An 18690-nucleotide genomic window follows, 5' to 3' on the forward strand; every position below is an offset into this window, starting at 1 on the left:
TGTGATTCAGCATCGTTCTTTACGACTCAAGCTCTAGTACACCAGTCAAGAAACGGAAGACAACACACATTACTTAGAAATTCAAGGTAACTATTTTATTTCCAAGTTGTTTGCACATCAAGGGATTGTTTCGAGGTGGCCTGATGCTTCCCTAAATGAAGTGAACTACAAAATTTGTTTGCTGCTGGACTTTGCAGTAAATTCTCGGCTTCCGTCGACAATGAGCTGTCTTCCACAGCTCGAAGCAAAGTAGTCAAGTAAGTTTGCACAGTAATTGGCAAAGGATTAAGCGCATCAACCCGTAGATTCGATCTCTCAAGTAGACCAAACATGCCTAAGAAATATGCTGAGTAAATATAAGAGCGACAACAAATCAACCGCTGAATCGTCCGTACTTGATTACGGAAACATTTATGTTGACCCAAGAATGACGTGTACTATTATTGAAAACAGCTCGGAACAAGACTCGGCTTTGGTGAGTTTATGCAGCTAGCCACGAGGATGGATGAGCTCAATAACAGCATACCGGAGGATCTTTTCCTATTGGTAAACGGGAGCTTCCTTGGTCTAGCTCAACTTGGGTTAGGCATGCAAGAACTAAGCTAGACGGGATAGGTAGCAGGAGCAGTTAGATTTAATGTATGTGCATTTTAGACTGCAAGCTCTCTGCTCTCCTAGGTTCCTAAAGTGGAGTGGAGAGCCGGCCCAAACTGTAAGGTCGCGTCGCGCACACGGCCACGGCCACGGAACACGCCTCCGCTTATCGAGCTTCTCCCTCTCCCACTTTCACCAACTTTCATCTTGAACAGCGGGACCGAGACAGGGACTCTACTGTTTCCACGACACGCAATCTTATCGCATCCATACCTTTGCAGTATCGTCGCTTGACGGAGCCGGGGCGATTATTGTCATCATCCAGCATTTACTGCATCCTCCAAGCGCATTCGATACTGTGTTAGTGCTGTTGCGCACCACGAACTCTCGTATTCCAACACGACTCGAAACCCTGTATCGACACGTAATCCTGTAATCCTTTCCCCAGGACCTCTTTCCCGCTTGAATTTCCGCCATAATTGAACGTCGGAATTTGCATAGCGCATGATGGCGCGACGTCGCGCACGTAACGAGAAGCCCGCTGAGGTAGTGGAAGAAGAAGAGGTTGTGGAACAGGACGAGGAGGAAGAACCAGAACAACAAGAGCAGCCCGAGGAGCGCAATCAACCATCGGAAAATGAAGAGGAAGGCGAGCAACGCAGCCTGGCGTTCGACGAGGAGCTTTCCTGGAGACCCGCCAAACCAATTCCTACTGGCACCTTGATAAAGCGACTCGACAAATTGTCCAAGGAGCTATCAGAGCTTGACCAGGGCGCTACCGATCTCGACTCTCTCGCAACTGTTGCCAAGCAGTTAGGGCATCGCAACTTGCTCCAGCACAAGGACCGTGGAGTCAAGGCATACACAGCATGCTGTCTAGTCGACATTCTGCGTCTCTGCGTCCCTGATGCACCCTTTTCTGATGATCAACTTAAAGTGCGTTTGGCATGGCTCTTTTTTGCGTTTGTATAAATGCTAACATGCACTAGATGATGTTTACTCTGTTCATTAAAGATATCTTACCCGCTCTTCATAACCCCACGAACCCATATGACAGCCAGCACAAATACGTTCTTACATCTCTAACAGAAGTCAAGAGTATCCTGCTTCTTCATGAAATATCTGGGGCCGATGAACTCCTTGTGCGACTATTCAACAACACGTTTGACGGCGTAGAGACATCTGGCTCTAAAGCAGCCACTGAGGAGCAGGTCGCTAAAGATGTCGAGCTTCATCTGACAGAGATGTTGATGCAATTGATTGACGAATCCGGCGGCGTATCGCCACAGGTTGTCGACGCCATCATCAGCCAGTTCTTGAGGGCCGCTCCTCCGGGGGGCAGTCGCAACAAGGGACAGAATGGAAACCAGTCCACACTTCTTCTCAAGGCTGAGCCTCCAGCCTACGTTATGGCAAAGAATATTTGTAACGGTTGTTCTGACAAGATGGCACGTTACGTGAGCCAGTACTTCAGCGACGTCATCTTCAATGCCTCAGGGTTTGCAACCAAAGCCAATGGTCATCGACAAACCGATGATTCTGACGATGAAGACGCCACTGCAGGCCCGTCTGACGCAGACCTAAAGAGTCTCCGCCAAGCCCATTTGCTCATTCGCGAGTTATGGCGAGCTGCGCCTGCGGTTCTTCTCAACGTGATTCCGCAGGTCGAGGCCGAACTTTCTGCCGATAATGTCCACCTGCGCCAGATTGCTACAGAGACGATCGGTGACATGATTTCAGGCATTGGTGCAGCAGGACCTCCACCTCGCCCTTCTCTCGACCCGTTGGCATATCCTCCGTTAAAATTGCTAGATGAGGTTCCTGCTCCGGCTGTCGAAAATGTCTTGACAAAGCCTTATTCGCCCCAGTCTTTTGCCCAAACACACCACGCTGCCTACCGCAACTTTGTTGGAAGGAGAAACGACAAAACAGGCATCATCCGTACCGCTTGGGTCACAGCTGCCGGTTACATATTAGCTACATCTGCAGGAGGTATTGGACTGAGCCGTGAGGAAGAGAACGAGCTCATCAAGGCCCTCGGCGACAAATTGAACGATAGCGAAGAGAAGGTCCGACTAGCTGCAGTGCAAGCCATTGAGCTGTTCGATTTTCGCGATATCGTTCTAAAACTGGGAGCGCTGGGCGGTGTCGACAAGCCCGGTTCAATATTCGCCAGCTTGGCAGATCGAAGTCGCGATCGAAAGCCTGCTGTGCGCGTTGACGCCATGGTTCTCTTGGGCAAGCTTTGGGCGGTCGGTGCCGGCGAGATTGCCGATGAGCAAGAAGCTGTTACATCTTGTCTCGGTGGTATACCCTCCATTATCATCAACGCATTTTACGTCAACGATTCGGACCTCAATGTTCTTCTAGACCGTGTCATGTTCGAGTGCCTGGTTCCTTTGAAGTACCCAGCCATCAAAGGTGCCAAGTCAAAGTCCACATCTCAGTCCCAGAGTGCCACCAACCAGGCGGAGCAGGATAAGATTCGTTCAGAGAGGATCCTGTTGATGCTGAAGTCTCTCGATCCTTCAGCCAAAACAGCCTTTTTCAATATGCAGGCTCGTCAACCACAAGTCGCCAAGGGCGTAGAGATCTTTCTTCAACATTGTGAGGCCTACAACGGCGGCGTCATTGATTCAAACGAGGAGAAAATCAAGGCTGCCTTGGGCAGGAATTTCCAGTGGTTCGGCACATTCTTCCCTGATCCTCTCAAGGTCCGCAGCGATCTGCAGAAGTTTGCGAGGATCAATGATCGCCGCTGGTACCAGCTCATCAGGTACTGTATAAATACCGAAACCGAGTATATGAACGTCAGAAGAGCAATTCACGAGCTAGTGACTAAGATCCAGGCAAAACCTGAAGCCGCAGTCTGCCTAGACACGCTGGTTCCTCTCCTATACCGCTCCAGCTCTTTGATGTACAATCGAAGCCACCTTGCTACTATCATGGATTATTCGAAGAATGAAAAGGCAGGGTTCTCGACTGTCGCCCACGAGGTTTTGAATGATATCTCACAACGAAACCCTGATCTTTTCAAGGCTCACTCGGAAAACTTACGAAAGGAGATCATCACTCAAACGCCGTCAGAGAGCCAACCTAATGAACCAGGTGTGGTGGATATTCTAAAGGCTTACTCGTCCTACGCAAAGAGGTACCCCGACGATGTTACTTACGACAAGAAGTTTGTTCAAGTTCTCATGAATTATGCCTTGTATGGGACTCCTGCCCGGGGTGCCAAGTATGCCATCAAGATTTTGCTAGCCAAGAACGACGACAAAAGCAAGGTTACCGCGACTACTCTTCTCCAGAAGGTCATGAAGGACCTGAAGTATGGCTCGCCGCACTTTTTGACGAGGCTGGCCGCAGTCAGCCAACTGGAGCGTATGACACCAACTGTCACTATCGACTTTGACGAAAAGATCAACGATTTAATGATCAAGCAAATCTTACGCCAAGTTCGGACCGATGAGGAGAAGACTGAGGTTTCATGGGTCGAGGATGATGGCATGAATGAAGAGCTGCAGGCAAAATGCCTCTCGATGAGAACCTTGGTCAATCAAGCACTCGCGAACCAGGACGATGAGGATGCTTTGGTTCGAGTGAAGCTTGTCTTCAAACTGTTGAAAGACTTCGTGGTCGCGGAAGGAGAGTTCTGCAAAGTCAAGGATACTCCGTTAGCCCACAAGAAGCGTCTCAGACTTCTTGCTGGACTCATGATCCTGAAGTTGTGTACTGTCAAAAAGTATGATGACGAGTTTGACCCCGCTAGTTTCAACAAACTCGCGGAGCTCATTCAGGATACTGAGCTTCAAGTCCGTCGATTTTTTATGGAGAAGCTGCAAAGCTACATCACCCAAGGAAGACTACGAGCAAGGTTCTACACGATGCTCTTCTTGGCTGCATTTGAACCAGCTGCAGAGCTCAAGGCCCGCGTAGAAACGTGGCTGAAGTCCCGAGCCCGACTATTTGCTGAGAACAAAACGCGAGTACTGGAGGCCATGATAAGTCGTTTCATTCCTCTCCTGGCCCACCATCCTGACTATAGCTCTGACGTTGATGACCTGGCCGATTTTGCCAACTACTTCATATTCTACTTGAACACATGCGCATCGGAGGACAATATCTCGCTGATCTATAAATACGCCGAGCGTGTCAAGCAAACGCGCGACGCACTGAATCCCGAGGCGAGCGAAAGGCTATATGTGCTGGCCGATATTGCAATGGCAGTTACACGCAAGTGGCAAGAGAAGAGGAACTGGGTCTTTCAGGCTTATCCAGGCAAGGTTGGTCTGCCAAACGGCATCGTTCAGACTCTGCCATCCAGCGAGGCAGCACATGAGATTGCGCAGAAGCAATACATGCCGGAAGAATTAGATGAGAAGCTAGATGACCTGCTAAGAGCTCTCGATCGCAAGAAGGTTTGTACTGCGCTTCCCCATCTTACAGTCACTGCTAACACCCCCTTGTAGAAGCGAAAGTCAATGGGCGAAAAGCAGGACCCGCCATCAAAGAGAGCGAGAACTCAAATCAAAACGGTGATCAGAGAGAAGCGAGAGCCCAAGACGCCCAGGGCAAAGAAAGTCTCAAAATCGAAAAAGCCCAGGCCAGCCAAGGATTCTCCGCCACCTTCAGAGCGTCGTCGTAGTGGTCGAGCTCACAAGGTATCTATCTACACTGAACGGGAAGACGAAGAGGATGAGGAGGAAATGCTGGAGGGTGTTGCTGAGTGGGACTACGGTGATGACAATGACAGTGAGTCTGGCTCAGGTGGTGAGGAGTCAGAGCTGTCGGATGCCCCTGAGGCTGAGCAAGCCGCCGACAACGACAACAAATCCGACGATGAAGAGCCCCCAGCGACGGAAGAAGATGAGCCTGAACAGCCCAAATCCAATGGACGTGGTTCTGCGGCTACACCAAAGAGCAAAGCTGCCGCCAAGCCAGCTGCCAAAGCCAATGTTGCCACTGAGTCAAAGCGGCCAACAAGGGCAACAAGATCGCGACGGGACAAGCGCGCAGAGGATATGGACGTTGACGCCGAGGAGTAATCAAAGGTGCAAAAAAGGGACAAGGCTCAAAGGTATATCAGTGTTTTGGAATGATACCTGTTCTTCCAGAGGTGCTTGCGGTGTTCTCCTTTCTTGTTATATAGGTTTGAGTCAATGGAGGAGGGCGCTTTGACTTTTATTTATTATCGTTGGGCAGGAGTCTTTGGTTTTGTCTGTATTCATACTCTCGTATACCCTCTCTTCTGGGACTACCAATTGCACTATGTTGTTTTGACATGCTTGATGCATTAAGCTATGGTCTCGCGCGAGCTCACGCACATTGCCATGACACCAGATGAACAGACACTATCATTTACAAGAAAGAATCCAAGAAAGCGCTTCACTGTTGACATTTCACTATCCTAACCCAGCTACACAGCGCCTAATTCTGTCTTGTCGTTTCAAGACTCCAAGTAGACATACCAATCCATATGGAGGAAGAGACATTTGCTCATTGCACCCATACCCTATCATCTCATTCTCCCTCTCCGCTTGAGGTTTTATGTACAAAACGATAATTATAAAATAAAATAAAACACCTGTAACTGTCTTTTCAGAAAAAGCATGATCTGCACCAAAACGAAGAAAAGAAAGCAACGCCACTTTGTCGTCTAATAAGATACAGCCCACCCATGAGAACAGGTCCACACAACTCTTAGGATGGTATTCCCGCTTGAGAAACGCCTAGGTAAATAGCAAACTCAGGGGTTGGCCTCCCTTGCCACACGCTTAGCGACCGCGTTCTTGTGGCCCGAGAATTCGAGATGAGCCTCAAATTTCCGGACCGTCATATCAGGGCCGGGTGTGTAAAGCTTGTTTGTGCAGTCCAGACAACGAATGCGCGGCAGCCAGGCATATTTGACACCTTCGGGCAGCGGTTGGCCTTGAATTGGCAGCTCCGTTACAGGGTCAAGATACGAGTACTTCATCATGGCTTCAAACCTATCACCACGGTTGTATGTCTTCTCTAATTCCTTGAGGGCATTGACAAGCCACTCAGGGGGAGGGGGCTGAGGAAGAGGCTCTGTCAGTACGAACTTTCGACATTCGTTTTAGTGAAAGGTTAGGTTTGGTGACCTACTTGTGGGATAGAAGCAGACTGTCCAGGTATTGTTGGAGGAGCCGGTAGTCGACCTATCTGACCTGGAGGAAGCGATGAAGAGGGTGTCATCGACGCATGAGGGGGGGCGCTAGATGGTGTTGAAGGCGGTGGGGGCATTGATCTCGAGGGAGTAGAAGCGCTGGGGGCTCGCGGGAAGGCTACAGATGCGTGGGAGGGTGCTGTTAGGTCTGAATAGTCGCGGTTCATCAGCCGTCTCAGCTTATCCTGGCTAAGCTTGAGCGTCACAATCAACTGTGACGGCTCTTCTGTTTCTTCTCTGAACCGGCGCGAAGTTCGGGTCTCGTGGTGATGTGCGATTGCGCTGGCCTCAGGGGTTTCAGATCGGCCGAGGTTGGCCATTCTCTGCTGGGCAGCCGATGCAGCACCACGCATGCCACGTGTTCGAGCAGTGCCGCCAGTGATTTGTGAGGGGGCAGGTGAATCAGGACCCGAGTCTTCGCTGTCGTCAGATTCCGAAAGATCTCCATCCCGAATAGGGCGCTTCGTTCTGGGACCGGCAGCTCTCTTGTACAATCGACTCTCGTCGATTGTGGCTGCAGCGCCAGGCAACACAGACGAGACAACGAGCGTTCGGATGGTTCTTTGCCTTTCTCTGAGATCGGGCAACTGTGGACCTCCTCGTCGATTGATTGAACGCTTTTGGCGTCTCTGCTCTCGGGAGAATATCGTCTCGTTCCTTTCCAGATCGGCCTCGCTAAGCTCGTAAAGATATGGTGCATAGTCCTTGGCCTGCTGTTGAGGTCGGAAGACATTGGGGAGGGGCGTTTGGAGGAATGCGCCAACAAGATCGGGGTCCTCAATCGGGCGTCCGTCAAAGGGATGGCCCACACTGTACAAACTTCGGGTGAAGAGTTGGGTCTGCTCTCGGATGCAGTGTGCAATGGCGGTTGTAAACTCTCCCGATAGAGAAAGGTCCCGGGCCATGTTGGCTGCAAAGTCCTCTGGTGAGTTTGAGGGGTTGTTGATCTCCCATTCGAATTGATCAACGAGGGTATGCTGACCAATTGTGATGTTCAACTTGATGAGGACTCGCATCTCGTCGTTTTTGTAGGCTGAGTATGGGAGTTCTGGGTCGAGCGCATCGTCCTCGGAGTATACCAGGGGGTAGAAATCATTAAGCTGCTCGCGCATTTGGTGAACTACCTGCTCATAGACCGGTTGTGACACAGGGGGCTTCAATCCCATATCTTCTACGAGCTGTGCTGCGAACAACTCGACGTGGAGGAGTCTCTCGTGTAGGTTCCACGTAAATGTGTCGCGCAGCTTAATCTTGTCCCATTCAACTTCCAAACGCAAAGGCACCAGCTCTTCATGCTGCTCGGCCTGTTTAAGCATGTCCTTGCGCTTGTACTTGAAAGGGGGTGTCGTTCGTTGCCCAGGTCGGGATTTCTGAGAGGGATAGATAATGCGCGACGGTCCCTGATTCTCTGTGTATCCGTTGCCGAAGCCATTGTAGCCCTCGCCATAGAGTTTCGATGGTGGGAACCATTGGCGGTAGTCTGTGCGAACCTGGCGATATTCCTGGATCTTGTCGCGCGTGTCGCTCATTATTTTTCGGGTCTGGTCGAGTTGACCACCGAGCGCCGCGGCGGCGATGGCATCACGGGTGATGAAGCGCTCCACCATCAGCTTATCGAATGACTCCTTTGAGCGCACGGGTATATCGCTTGAGGGGGTTGAAGAGTGTGCATCTTTCTCAGAACCTGCTGCAGATGCCGGGCCCGTAGCCGGGGCCGTTGACGAGGACGCGGACGGCTGAGCAGCCATATTTAGAGGGTTTACGGGGCGTGGATCGCGGTCGCGGGTCGCGGCGCAGCGGAAGGGCCGCGTCGGAAAGGAAATATCAGAATATGTATAGATTGCAATCGATCCGGGACGCGGTTATAGCTGTATGTAGGCTTTTTCGTTAGGGAGCGTTGTCTCTGGCGGGTGGATTCGACGTTGTTGGTCTGAAGTCTACCTCAGGTAGAAAAGGCGCGAGGCTTGAGGATTTGTTCAGTTCAGTTGCAACAGCAGGCAGGGAGGATTCTGCCATACCGCGACGGGACCTAAGCTGCAACTACTCGCTCAGTGGCTTAGTTAGTAGTGTGTACATGGCGTCCCACTACTTACACGGCCGACCTGATGTACTTGTTACTGACTGCGCCACATGAGTACAGATGCGTATGTGGCGCAAGCATCTTAACCTACAACAATTTGAATGTATGAAAAACATGTTCGAGAGTGACTTCTCTGGCTGGATTTGTTTCAGTTTCGACATAATCGCAATGCCTAGTGGGGTTTTCAGAGTACAATTCACTATCATTTCGTATAAATCTTTAAAATGGCCGCGAGTGGTTTAGAGTTGCGTTGTAGTGACGTTGGTACAAATACGGGTTTCAGGAACACCAACGTAGTTGAACCTCGTAACATCTTAGAGGGCAAGTAAATTTGCACTGAAACAAAAGAGTTTCCATATAACCAAAAGTCAAAGTATATAAATGGTTGCTAGACGCAATCATATATCGTAAGTGTCAAAACTTGGTGCTGAACCAAGAAGTGGAAAAGTACATATAGGGTAACTTCAAAGGGTGCCGGCACGGGAGCGACCGAACGCCCAAGACGGAATAGGGCTGGATGAAGTCATGACCACCTACAGACTAAGTACAGTTCTGTTCCTGATAATCAGTGATGTATTGAATTGGGTAGAGGGAAGTTGGATGATGGATATGGATTCAACGAGAGGCGTAAGAAGAGTATAGTTCTGATCCCTCAATTGCATGAGGTGCATAGATGGACAGAGTAATACAAACCAGACCTTTACAAGATCTGGGATCATGCATGAGTATGTGGCGCTTGGTTGCGCGCACAAATGCAGTTGCCCACACGACACGGATATCCATCTTTAGGTATTTACTGGGAGGCAACGATTCCATAGCAGAACAGAGTCAGTACCCAGGGTCGGAATGGTATGAGCCTGGCAACGAAAAGCAAAACAAACCATAATGTTTTTTATAAGTAGACATCAACATGTCAAAAGGTAGAACGTCCTGGTGCTGGTAGACAGGTGTCTAGGTGATATAACTACCTGTATCTATATACATACCCAGGTAACCTACTTACTTACTTAGGTAGGTAGGTAGGTACTAGGTAGTACTCCCAGCACTCTCAAGGTTTTCCCTCTCTCTCTCTCTTTCTCGTATTGAGTAGAGTTCGATAAAGTGACCCCTCCACCAAACGTACTAACATCAAAACCCTGCTGTCGAAGCCCTCCAGCTCAATCCCCACTTCCCATTCCAGCCGTAAAACCCACTGGCTCTCCAGTTACCTGACCTATTCCATTCCATTCTGATTCTGTGCGACTGACCTACTCGAGCTTTCATCCACATTGCCCCGGCATTTGTAGTTCTTCACTTTTTAACCTAACCAAGTCAAACAGAAAAATTGCCCACCATGTCGTCGGAGAACAAGGAAGTCGGTAAGTCGTTCTCTCAAGTCAAGTCCTGGGCCGAAATGCACAGGAGCTTCTGTATTCCTACCTCTGCAAGCTCAAGAGCAAGCTCAAGCTCAAGCTCAGCTACGACTCTGCATTGCACAATCAGGTGCTGCTACCCCTCGTTACTTCATCACCACTCACTTGCTGCCCCGCCATAACAACAACCAACCCATTCACTCTTGCCAACGCCCTCGTCAACAATGCCCCATGATGGCCTCGTCCAGCCTAAAAAAACCACTGCATTGAGCTCTGGAATACTGACAAAAGTTCTCAGATTACTCTCTGGCTAACCCAGATACCCTCACCAAGTACAAGACCGCTGCTCAGATCTCTGAGAAGGTTCTTGCCGAGGTTTCCAAGCTCGTCGTTCCTGGAGCCAAAATTGTCGATATCTGCCAGCAGGGAGACAAGCTCATCGAGGAAGAGATCTCCAAGGTCTACCGAGGAAAGAAGATCAACAAGGGTTTGTCCTACACGAGTCTGACCCCGATGACATAGCTAATGCCGCTGAAAAGGTTTCTCCCACCCCACCACCGTCTCCCCTTCGTCCTACGTCACCCCCTACACTCCTCTCACCTCCGACGAGGCTGAGGCCGGCGCCGAGATCAAGGATGGCGAGGCTATCAAGATCCAGCTTGGTGCCCAAATCGATGGTTTCGGTTCCATCGTCTGTGACACCATCATCGCCACCCCCGAAGACAAGGCTGGCGACAAGATCACTGGCCGCACTGCCGATCTGGTCCTTGCCAACTACTACATCAACGAGGTCCTCCTGCGATTGATGATCCCCCCTGGCACTCTGGCCCAAGGCTCCGACGAGGAGAAGGCCAAGGCTGCTGCCCAGAAAGCCCCTACACAGGCCAAGATCACCAGCCTTCTCGAGAAGGTCGCCAAGACCTACGAGGCCAACATCGTCGAGAGCACCACCTCGTGGCTCTTCGACCACAATGAGATCGAAGGCAGCAAGAAGATTGTCCTTTCCCCTGCAGAGGGCACCAAGGGCGAGGGTGTCCCTGAAATTGGTGAGGTTTGGGGTGTTGAGGTCGGTGTCAGCCTGGGCTCCGGCAAGGTCAAGGGACTTGACCAGCGTGCCACTCTTCACCGCCGCACCAACCAGACTTATGGCCTGAAGCGACCTACTTCGCGCAAGATCCTCAACGAGGTCCAGAAGAAGTTCGGTACTTTCCCCTTCAGCTTGCGACAGCTTGAGGACGAGCGCGATGCCAAGTCTGGTGTCGTCGAGTGTGTCCGAGGAAACGTCTTCCGCCAATACGAACTCGTTGGCGACAAGGACAACTCTCCCGTTGCCCGATACCTTACAACCTTTGGTGAGTAATACTCCATGTAAAATACAAGGTACATTGCGACAGTTGATACTGACATAAAGTCAAGCTATTACCAAGAATGGTATCACCAAGCTGGGTGGCCCTCCCCCTCTGGACCTTGAGAAGTACGAGACCGACAAGAAGATCGAGGACGAGGAGATTCTCAAGATCCTGGAGCAGCCCATTGCCCGAAACACTGGTAAGAAGAAGAGCAAGCCTAAGAAGAAGACTGCCAAGAAGGAGGGCGACGAAGAGTAAGGCATACGGCATGAAAAGATATGTCGAAGGGGTGTGGAAAGACCAAGGACCCGAGGACGGGTGAAGCCAGAAGCGCGAGTCAAGAAGGATGTATATCGGCAGTTTAGGCCAACGACTTTTCCACCATTGGATGGGCCATGCACATGAAGGAAAGCGTCTTCATAGAAAAACTGTTGGAAGGCTGAAAGGGACGACTGGAATCGCCAAACCCGACATCGCCCGTTTTGATCAGGTGGTGTGGAGCGACCAGAAATATATAGAAATCCCACACATCCTGATACTGATCAACCATGAATGCATTTGTGATTCAAATCCGGGCGACTTGATACAGGTGTTTGTGATGCATAGGAGGTCGTCGACAAGGCCAAGACTTGCAGGATGGTACGAGGACGGACGATGGTCGCAACAAGCCGGCATGACTGTTGCCAGCAGTAGTACATTCGTTTGCTCAGGTTTGGTGGCCAACTCGGCGTCAATCAGAATGCGGGATGGGATGTCTGCTCATGGCGCAGGCCCCCCTGATTGCACCTGGCCTACAAAAAAAAAAAAAAAGGTGAGTAACAGAATGAGAAGAGCAAAGTCAGACATGCAAGGCAAATGTCAGTCATCGACCAATTCAATTAGTCGGTGACTTGGACTTGGATGCCTAAGGTAGGCAGGTTGTTGTGACTTGCAACCAGAGGAGGGCACTGCTGGGCAATCTGAGCACAGCACCAATGACCCAGTGCCGATAAACCAGCATTTTCAGACTGTCTCCCCTCACAATCTATCCGTCACAGTGGCTTCATGACCAGATATTTCTGGGTGCAGCAGGTATGGATTACATATGCGATCAGAGGCAACCCCTATTCGTATCATGCATCGGTAACCATCGCAACAACTTCATTTTCAAGACGATCAAAGAGGTCAGACATAGCTTGGAAGCAGACTAAGAGTGCAGAAGTTACCAAGCCACTTTATCTTAAATTCTGTAGCATGGATGGTAACCTTGAGCTACTACTAGTGAGTGGATTGCAATGGTTGCTATGGGAGGGAGCTATGGATGGATGGATGAGGAGAGAGCTCCTATCTCTATGACCTAGTTAGTGCTGAAGCTTGCCCAAAATTAAACCTAAATAAAGTGTTGGTGATTCTAGTGAGTATGGATGAAAAGATGAACCGTCAAGAAGTAAGCAACATAAACCAGACGAAAGAATGATGAATCATGTTTTGATATGGAAAAGGTAAAGGGGAAAAGAAGGCGGGCAGCCGGGGCTTAACACTTGTAAATGAGTAAAGGCAGGGAGAGAGGATTGAGGCCCCAGGTGCTACGGGAACCACTGAACGAAGGGATATGTAGGTACTACTAGTAGGTAAGCTACCGTCAACATTGGGTCATACCTCCTGACCCGTGGGATTTTACCACAGGATTGCCTGACAACTGCTGTTGATACATAGCCGTCAGCTATAATAGCACAACCCACCAAAGAATAGCGGAATAAAGAACAAAAAGACTACCTGGTGCTAGAAACTCTTTTTTCCCACCGTCTTGGGTTGCCTTGGCCCCCCCTTGTTCCTTGTCCGACCCGCGCCGTCAGCTCCGATGCATGCACTGACACTGGGTATGGGTCCTGTCTTTCAAGTCAAGGCGAGGAAGCAGAGCAGAGCAAAAGCCGAGTCTCAACCTGCAACGAAAAGCAACCCACCCTCTCTCACTCTTCAACAACCCGCGTCCACGAACTCGAAAGACGCGATAATACGGCAGTAATTCATGCTGCTTTCTAAAAGAAAAGTATAAAAAATACATTATTTACCCCCTTTTTTAACTTTTGGACTTTCATGCTAACCATCATTCTTCCAGTAGTCCTAGAGAGGTGCGCTGCCCGTACCACGGCAACTGGCACACGCAGAGAGGCGCACGCATAACGCAGGCTGCCCGACCCCCTCCAGGACAGGCAAGCCAAAGCACTGCACAATGATTTCGTCAAATACCCGCGCTACACGATCCCGTTATTCTAGTCCTGCGCAATCTCAAAATACCAAATGGAACGGAGTCCTCGACGCGTCTAAGGGGGCGACCGAGAGCTCAAGAGCATTTATGCAGCGTTGGCTAGAGCCGAGCGTGCAGAGCAAGGCGAGCTTCGAGGATGACGGACTGGTGCGCTACGGTGTGGTCGAGAACATGGCCCCCTTGGGAAGTCTGCCAAAACCCAAGAAGACGGGACCTGAGACGAGTTCTGGTGTCAAGAGAATTATATTGAGGCCGTCAGGGGCAAGTGCTGCAAAAAATGCAGCGCTCATCGCCGCGACCGACCCAGTGGTGGATGTTGACGTGGACGTGGACGCGGATGTGGAGGCGGAGACGGATGTTGCGATTACGGCCAGAGCGGCAAACTCTTCCCCTCCACCTGTCACCCTACCTCCTACACCGCCACGGAGGATTTCAATTGTTCTCAAAGACGCCGCAGCAGCAGCTGACGACGAGAACGACGAAGATTACGATCCGAGCCGGCCGAAACGACGTCAATCTGGTCGCATATCTCTGGGAAAGCGGACACGGCGCTCTTCAGCCGGCCACCGGAGCTCTATTGTGACTAAGCCAGCAGCAAAGGGGACAAAAGAGCGCAGAGGATCCGAGAAGGGAATCAAGGCAGCCACGCCAGTAGCCAAAACGGAGATCACAAACGTGATCAAGGATTCCGAAGAGGAAGAAGACGAGGAGGTGGAGGCAGACACAGAGGCAGACGCAGAAACAGACGCAATCAAGGCAGAAGCGACTATTCACGCTGCTGAACCGGTGGAACCCGAAGATAAAGAATTTGCAGACAAGGTTATCGAGGCTGCGGTGGACGAGGCCCTCAAACACTACCGATACCCGACCGCGTGGGCGCTGCGGACTCTCTACGACGAAAAGTCGAGTGACCCCAAGTTCGTTGCCATGGTTGAGGACGTCTTCACACAAACGGCTGATGAGGCTACGATGCGCAAATTTTCCAAACAAATGGAAAAGAAGAAGCGAGAAGGCAAGAAGGACAACCAAGGATGCTATTATTTTATCCCCCCGACCACCAACAGCAGATTCACCCCCCACAAACCCAAGGCAGCACCGTACGGCAAGTTGCTGCTTCACAATCAAGTGGAGGAGGTGGTCGAGGTTGCAGACGTTGAGACAGATCCTGAGACCGAGGAGCAGTTTGTCGATGAAGAGGAGGAGGAAAAAGAGCAGAGCAATCAGCCGCCAGCTCGAGCGGCCAAGAGGGCAAAGACATCGCATTCTCGCACTCACTCTTCTTCTCACCCATCTCAAACTCAAGCACAGGCTCAGTCAACCCGCAACACACCACGAAAAATGTCTTCAGACAACCCACCTCAAACGCCCTCGCGCAAGCGAAACAGGCGAGATTCAGCTTCAAGCGACTCATCTCTCTCATCAGCTCTCAGCCTGTCGTCGCCTGAGGCCATGATGGGCAGCCCCAGCCCGGTTCGTCGAGGGGGTACAGGTCGCCCTGGACCACCTGGACCCGACTCCAGTGATGCGCCAAAACCTCGGCCAATCACCACCCGCCGCAAATCAATCGCCTCCAAGACAAGTACCACTACCACTACCAAGTCCAAGCCTAAGACCAAGGCCGGTACCAAGACCAACAAGTCTACTACTAAGCAGCAGCAGCCTTCATCACCCACCATTCCCACCTCAAACACCAACATTCACACTCACACTCACATCAACACCAGTAATCATATCAACACTGATGCACCCGCAAGTGCGACCATCAGCGTGAGTGCCGACGCCAGTATGCCAGGAAGGGTTCCTGCTGCACAAATCTTTCCCAATCTGCCTACAAAGCCCAAGACAGCAAAGAACAAGGCATCATCTGCCCCTGCTGATGACGCTCGTGCCAGTCATGATAACGACGAGGCATTTTGGGACCGGAGGCGCGATGCGCAAAAGTTTGCCAACAGCGTCATGGCCCAGGAAAGCTCTGTTCGGGGAGGAGAAATCGACGAGGACCTCTTCACAACTCCAGCAAAGTCGACGAGGAAGACGCGTCAATCCGCCGCTGCCTCTACGGCAACAACGAGGTCTACGCGGTCGGCTAGCAAGAGACCTCACGATGAGGCCGACGCTATCATGTCTCCTGTTGCGTGGTCTTTTCAGCGTGATGAGAGGGACAGCTCAGCCGGGGGATCACGGGCTGCAACGCCCACGCTACGTCCCCCCAAGAAGCCGAGAACTGGCCTTCGTGTCAAGTCATCGTAAGTCACACCCAAATCATCACCTTGCCACCATCTGCATCGCCCCCATCATGAGCAGCACTGCAGTCGTCATCAGAATGCCACGATTCTCATATTTCTGATGAGACTCCTGGTTTTATGAGATGTTACAGATACCCATGCGCCTGGACTGATCTTTTCATCACTCGCGGCCGCCATCTCAAGATGTCGCGGACACGCTACCTTCCTTCATCGTTTACGTGTCGAGATCATGCTAATCATATCTTTATTCTAGTCCCATCAAGAAGCGAGGCGGAACTGCTGCTGGGGTGCCTCGACCCTTGGGAGAGTCCCCTTCGATCAACGGTGTAGCCAAGGAACAGGTATGTTATTTCTCCATTCTTCATTTCCATCTTCCCAAAATGCGAAAAACCCGTCTTGGTTCGAACTGGTCACCCATATACGGAAAACTCAACATCATGGACTTTACTCGAAAATTCACCAGATGGTGGCCAAATTTGTGCTGTGCCTTGTCACGTCGGGCCAGGATCACCTACGGGGTAATTTCTCGTGGCCCCCGATGGTCCGCTTTTCCGAACCAGCCCCCAGCATTTGAATCAGCAACCAGGACGGGTTGAAACGCGAAGTGCAGCGCATGTTGAGCTGAATATAACGGACATGAGCATGTTTGACTAACCTGACCCCCCTTATCTAGGTATCGGACAATGATGAAGATTGCTCTGCATGCGGTGCTGCTGGAGATGTCGTTTGCTGCGATGGATGCCCGCGGTCATTCCACTTTGAATGCGTGGGAATGATACCCTCAGATCATCTTCCCGACGAGTGGTTTTGCAACGAGTGCTTATACAAGCGATACCCCTCGCGCATGCCCGCCTTCAAGGGTGTTTTTGCTGCGGCTCTCATCAACCTGGAGAAGAGCATTCCTCGCGCCTTCAGCCTCCCCAAGAAATTACAGACCCGCTTTGAGGGCGTCAAAGCTGCCACAGACGGCGATTACGAGGAAGCCATTGCTTCCAAGACGGCCAAGTGAGTATTATTGGTTTAAGCGAAATTCGTTTGTGTATACTGACAAACATTCCAGGAAAAAGAATGGCTACGAAGAGTTGCCAGACTTTTTCAAGCAGCGTGATGAAGGGCAGGCAGTAATCTGCCATGGCTGTCAAAAGTCCGCCACAGATGTGCGAGCTATCATTCCGTGCAGCGTCTGCCCGTTCTACTGGCATATTGACTGTCTAGACCCCCCTCTTGCTGTTCCACCCGTGCTCAAGAACTGGCGGTGTCCTCTGCATCCGGAAGAGATCATGGCCGAGGTCCGTCCCCTTGCGCCAGCTCACCGTTTCCGCAAAATCAAGGGTGCCCAGACCATTGTGCCAGCTCTATCACGCGGTATCAAGAACAACGGGCACATCGAGGTGGATTGGAGTGACGAGTCCGAACCTGAAACTCCAAACAACTCTGGCTGGCCAGACCCTGACTCGTTCGGCCGGGCTTACAAGTTACCTGCGAAAGGCATTGTGCTTGATTTTATTGAGCAGTGAGTATAGGCACTCGACGCGAAACATTCACATGCTAATGATGATTATAGACTACGCCGTCAACATGCTGGTTACGGTCCCCGTCGTGATGAGCCCAGATGGGTACAAGTCGTCCCCCCTGGAAGCGACCCAAACCGACCTCTTGCAGGTTCTGATCTGCAGAGAAGTGTGGATGAAATGCAGTTAGCCTTAACGTTGACCAGCCTCAAGGAGAGCAAGTCGGATGGTGTCGACCACCTGGTCACAGCCCTACTGGTGAGTCTTGGTAATCCACTGCCCTGTACATGTTACTGACAAAGAACCGATAGGATGCCGCTGATCCTAGCGTGTTATCGCTCATGACAAAGACAGACGCCAGCAACGTTTCCACTGGCCACTTGACAGATAACGATAAGCGTAGTCTGCGTGCTCTTCTTGCTCAGGTGGACGCCGTGGGAAGTCGTATTCGACAGCTTCTTGGGGAGCCCGATGGTGTTTCCGCTGCCCTTCTCAACGAGGATGTCATTCCAAGCATCCTGTCCCCCCAGGACTCCGCCATTGCCGAGCCAATCGACAAGGTTACGGCACTTCCAGTTACTGAACCCACTCCTCCCTCCACCTTTGACCACACCGAAGGCTCTATGGACCTTGACTGAACACCCGCCTTCACTTCGGAGACTCAGCCCTGTTGCTCCGTGAGAGTAAATCGTGGTTTCTAATAATCCTGCCAGATTGGTACTCTATTTACCTCCACCATAAACCCCATTCCAATTTCACGGAGGAAAGCACACACCTCTGTATAAATTTCTCGAGCTTCACATGTACTCATGAAAGCCCTCCACCAAAACAACTCGACCATTACTTAACTATCTTCTTTTCGTGCGACGCTTTTGACTACAGATCGCCGGAGTTCGGAGGGTTTTGCTATTTGAATCGCGGTCCACGATTATAGAGATTTCTGGATGCTTTCTGTCAATCGATTCGTCCTTGTTATTGCTATCTCATTTTCTGGGCATTGTCACAACGAAGCCAACCAACAACACTCTTCGCCGCGAGCGCCGTTTCCCCATCACATCAAACACCCCATCATCATCGCTTGATTTGTGCCCTCATCACGTCTTTGTCCCTTTTCAAAACTCTA

At 51.0% G+C, this 18690-nt stretch overlaps 4 protein-coding genes across 4 annotated transcripts, besides 1 other annotated feature; 3 read left to right on the top strand and 1 right to left on the bottom strand.

Moving 5' to 3' along the window:
* Window positions 1-1101: 1101 nt before the first annotated feature.
* FPSE_04771 (uncharacterized protein) lies at window positions 1102-5639 on the top strand (the record flags this gene model as incomplete). Its single annotated transcript, XM_009257889.1, has 3 exons — window positions 1102-1530; window positions 1584-5012; window positions 5064-5639. The coding sequence occupies 3 exons, from the start codon at window positions 1102-1104 to the stop codon at window positions 5637-5639; spliced, it is 4434 nt and encodes a 1477-aa protein (XP_009256164.1).
* A 514-nt stretch (window positions 5640-6153) lies between these two features.
* Window positions 6154-6175: a repeat region.
* Window positions 6176-6340: 165 nt separating this feature from the next.
* On the bottom strand, window positions 6341-8529 carry FPSE_04770 (uncharacterized protein; the record flags this gene model as incomplete). Its single annotated transcript, XM_009257888.1, has 2 exons — window positions 6341-6649; window positions 6721-8529. 2 exons carry the CDS (start codon window positions 8527-8529, stop codon window positions 6341-6343), a joined length of 2118 nt encoding a protein of 705 aa, XP_009256163.1.
* Window positions 8530-10194: 1665 nt separating this feature from the next.
* FPSE_04769 (uncharacterized protein) lies at window positions 10195-11820 on the top strand (the record flags this gene model as incomplete). The annotated part of the gene is made up of 4 exons (XM_009257887.1): window positions 10195-10219; window positions 10512-10700; window positions 10753-11565; window positions 11630-11820. The coding sequence occupies 4 exons, from the start codon at window positions 10195-10197 to the stop codon at window positions 11818-11820; spliced, it is 1218 nt and encodes a 405-aa protein (XP_009256162.1).
* Window positions 11821-13774: 1954 nt separating this feature from the next.
* Window positions 13775-18205, top strand: FPSE_04768 (uncharacterized protein; the record flags this gene model as incomplete). Its single annotated transcript, XM_009257886.1, has 6 exons — window positions 13775-16056; window positions 16310-16397; window positions 16730-17061; window positions 17117-17569; window positions 17621-17825; window positions 17879-18205. The coding sequence occupies 6 exons, from the start codon at window positions 13775-13777 to the stop codon at window positions 18203-18205; spliced, it is 3687 nt and encodes a 1228-aa protein (XP_009256161.1).
* Window positions 18206-18690: the final 485 nt, after the last annotated feature.

The sequence above is a fragment of the Fusarium pseudograminearum genome, chromosome 4, assembly GCF_000303195.2.
Source record: "Fusarium pseudograminearum CS3096 chromosome 4, whole genome shotgun sequence".
Lineage (NCBI taxonomy): Eukaryota > Fungi > Ascomycota > Sordariomycetes > Hypocreales > Nectriaceae > Fusarium > Fusarium pseudograminearum.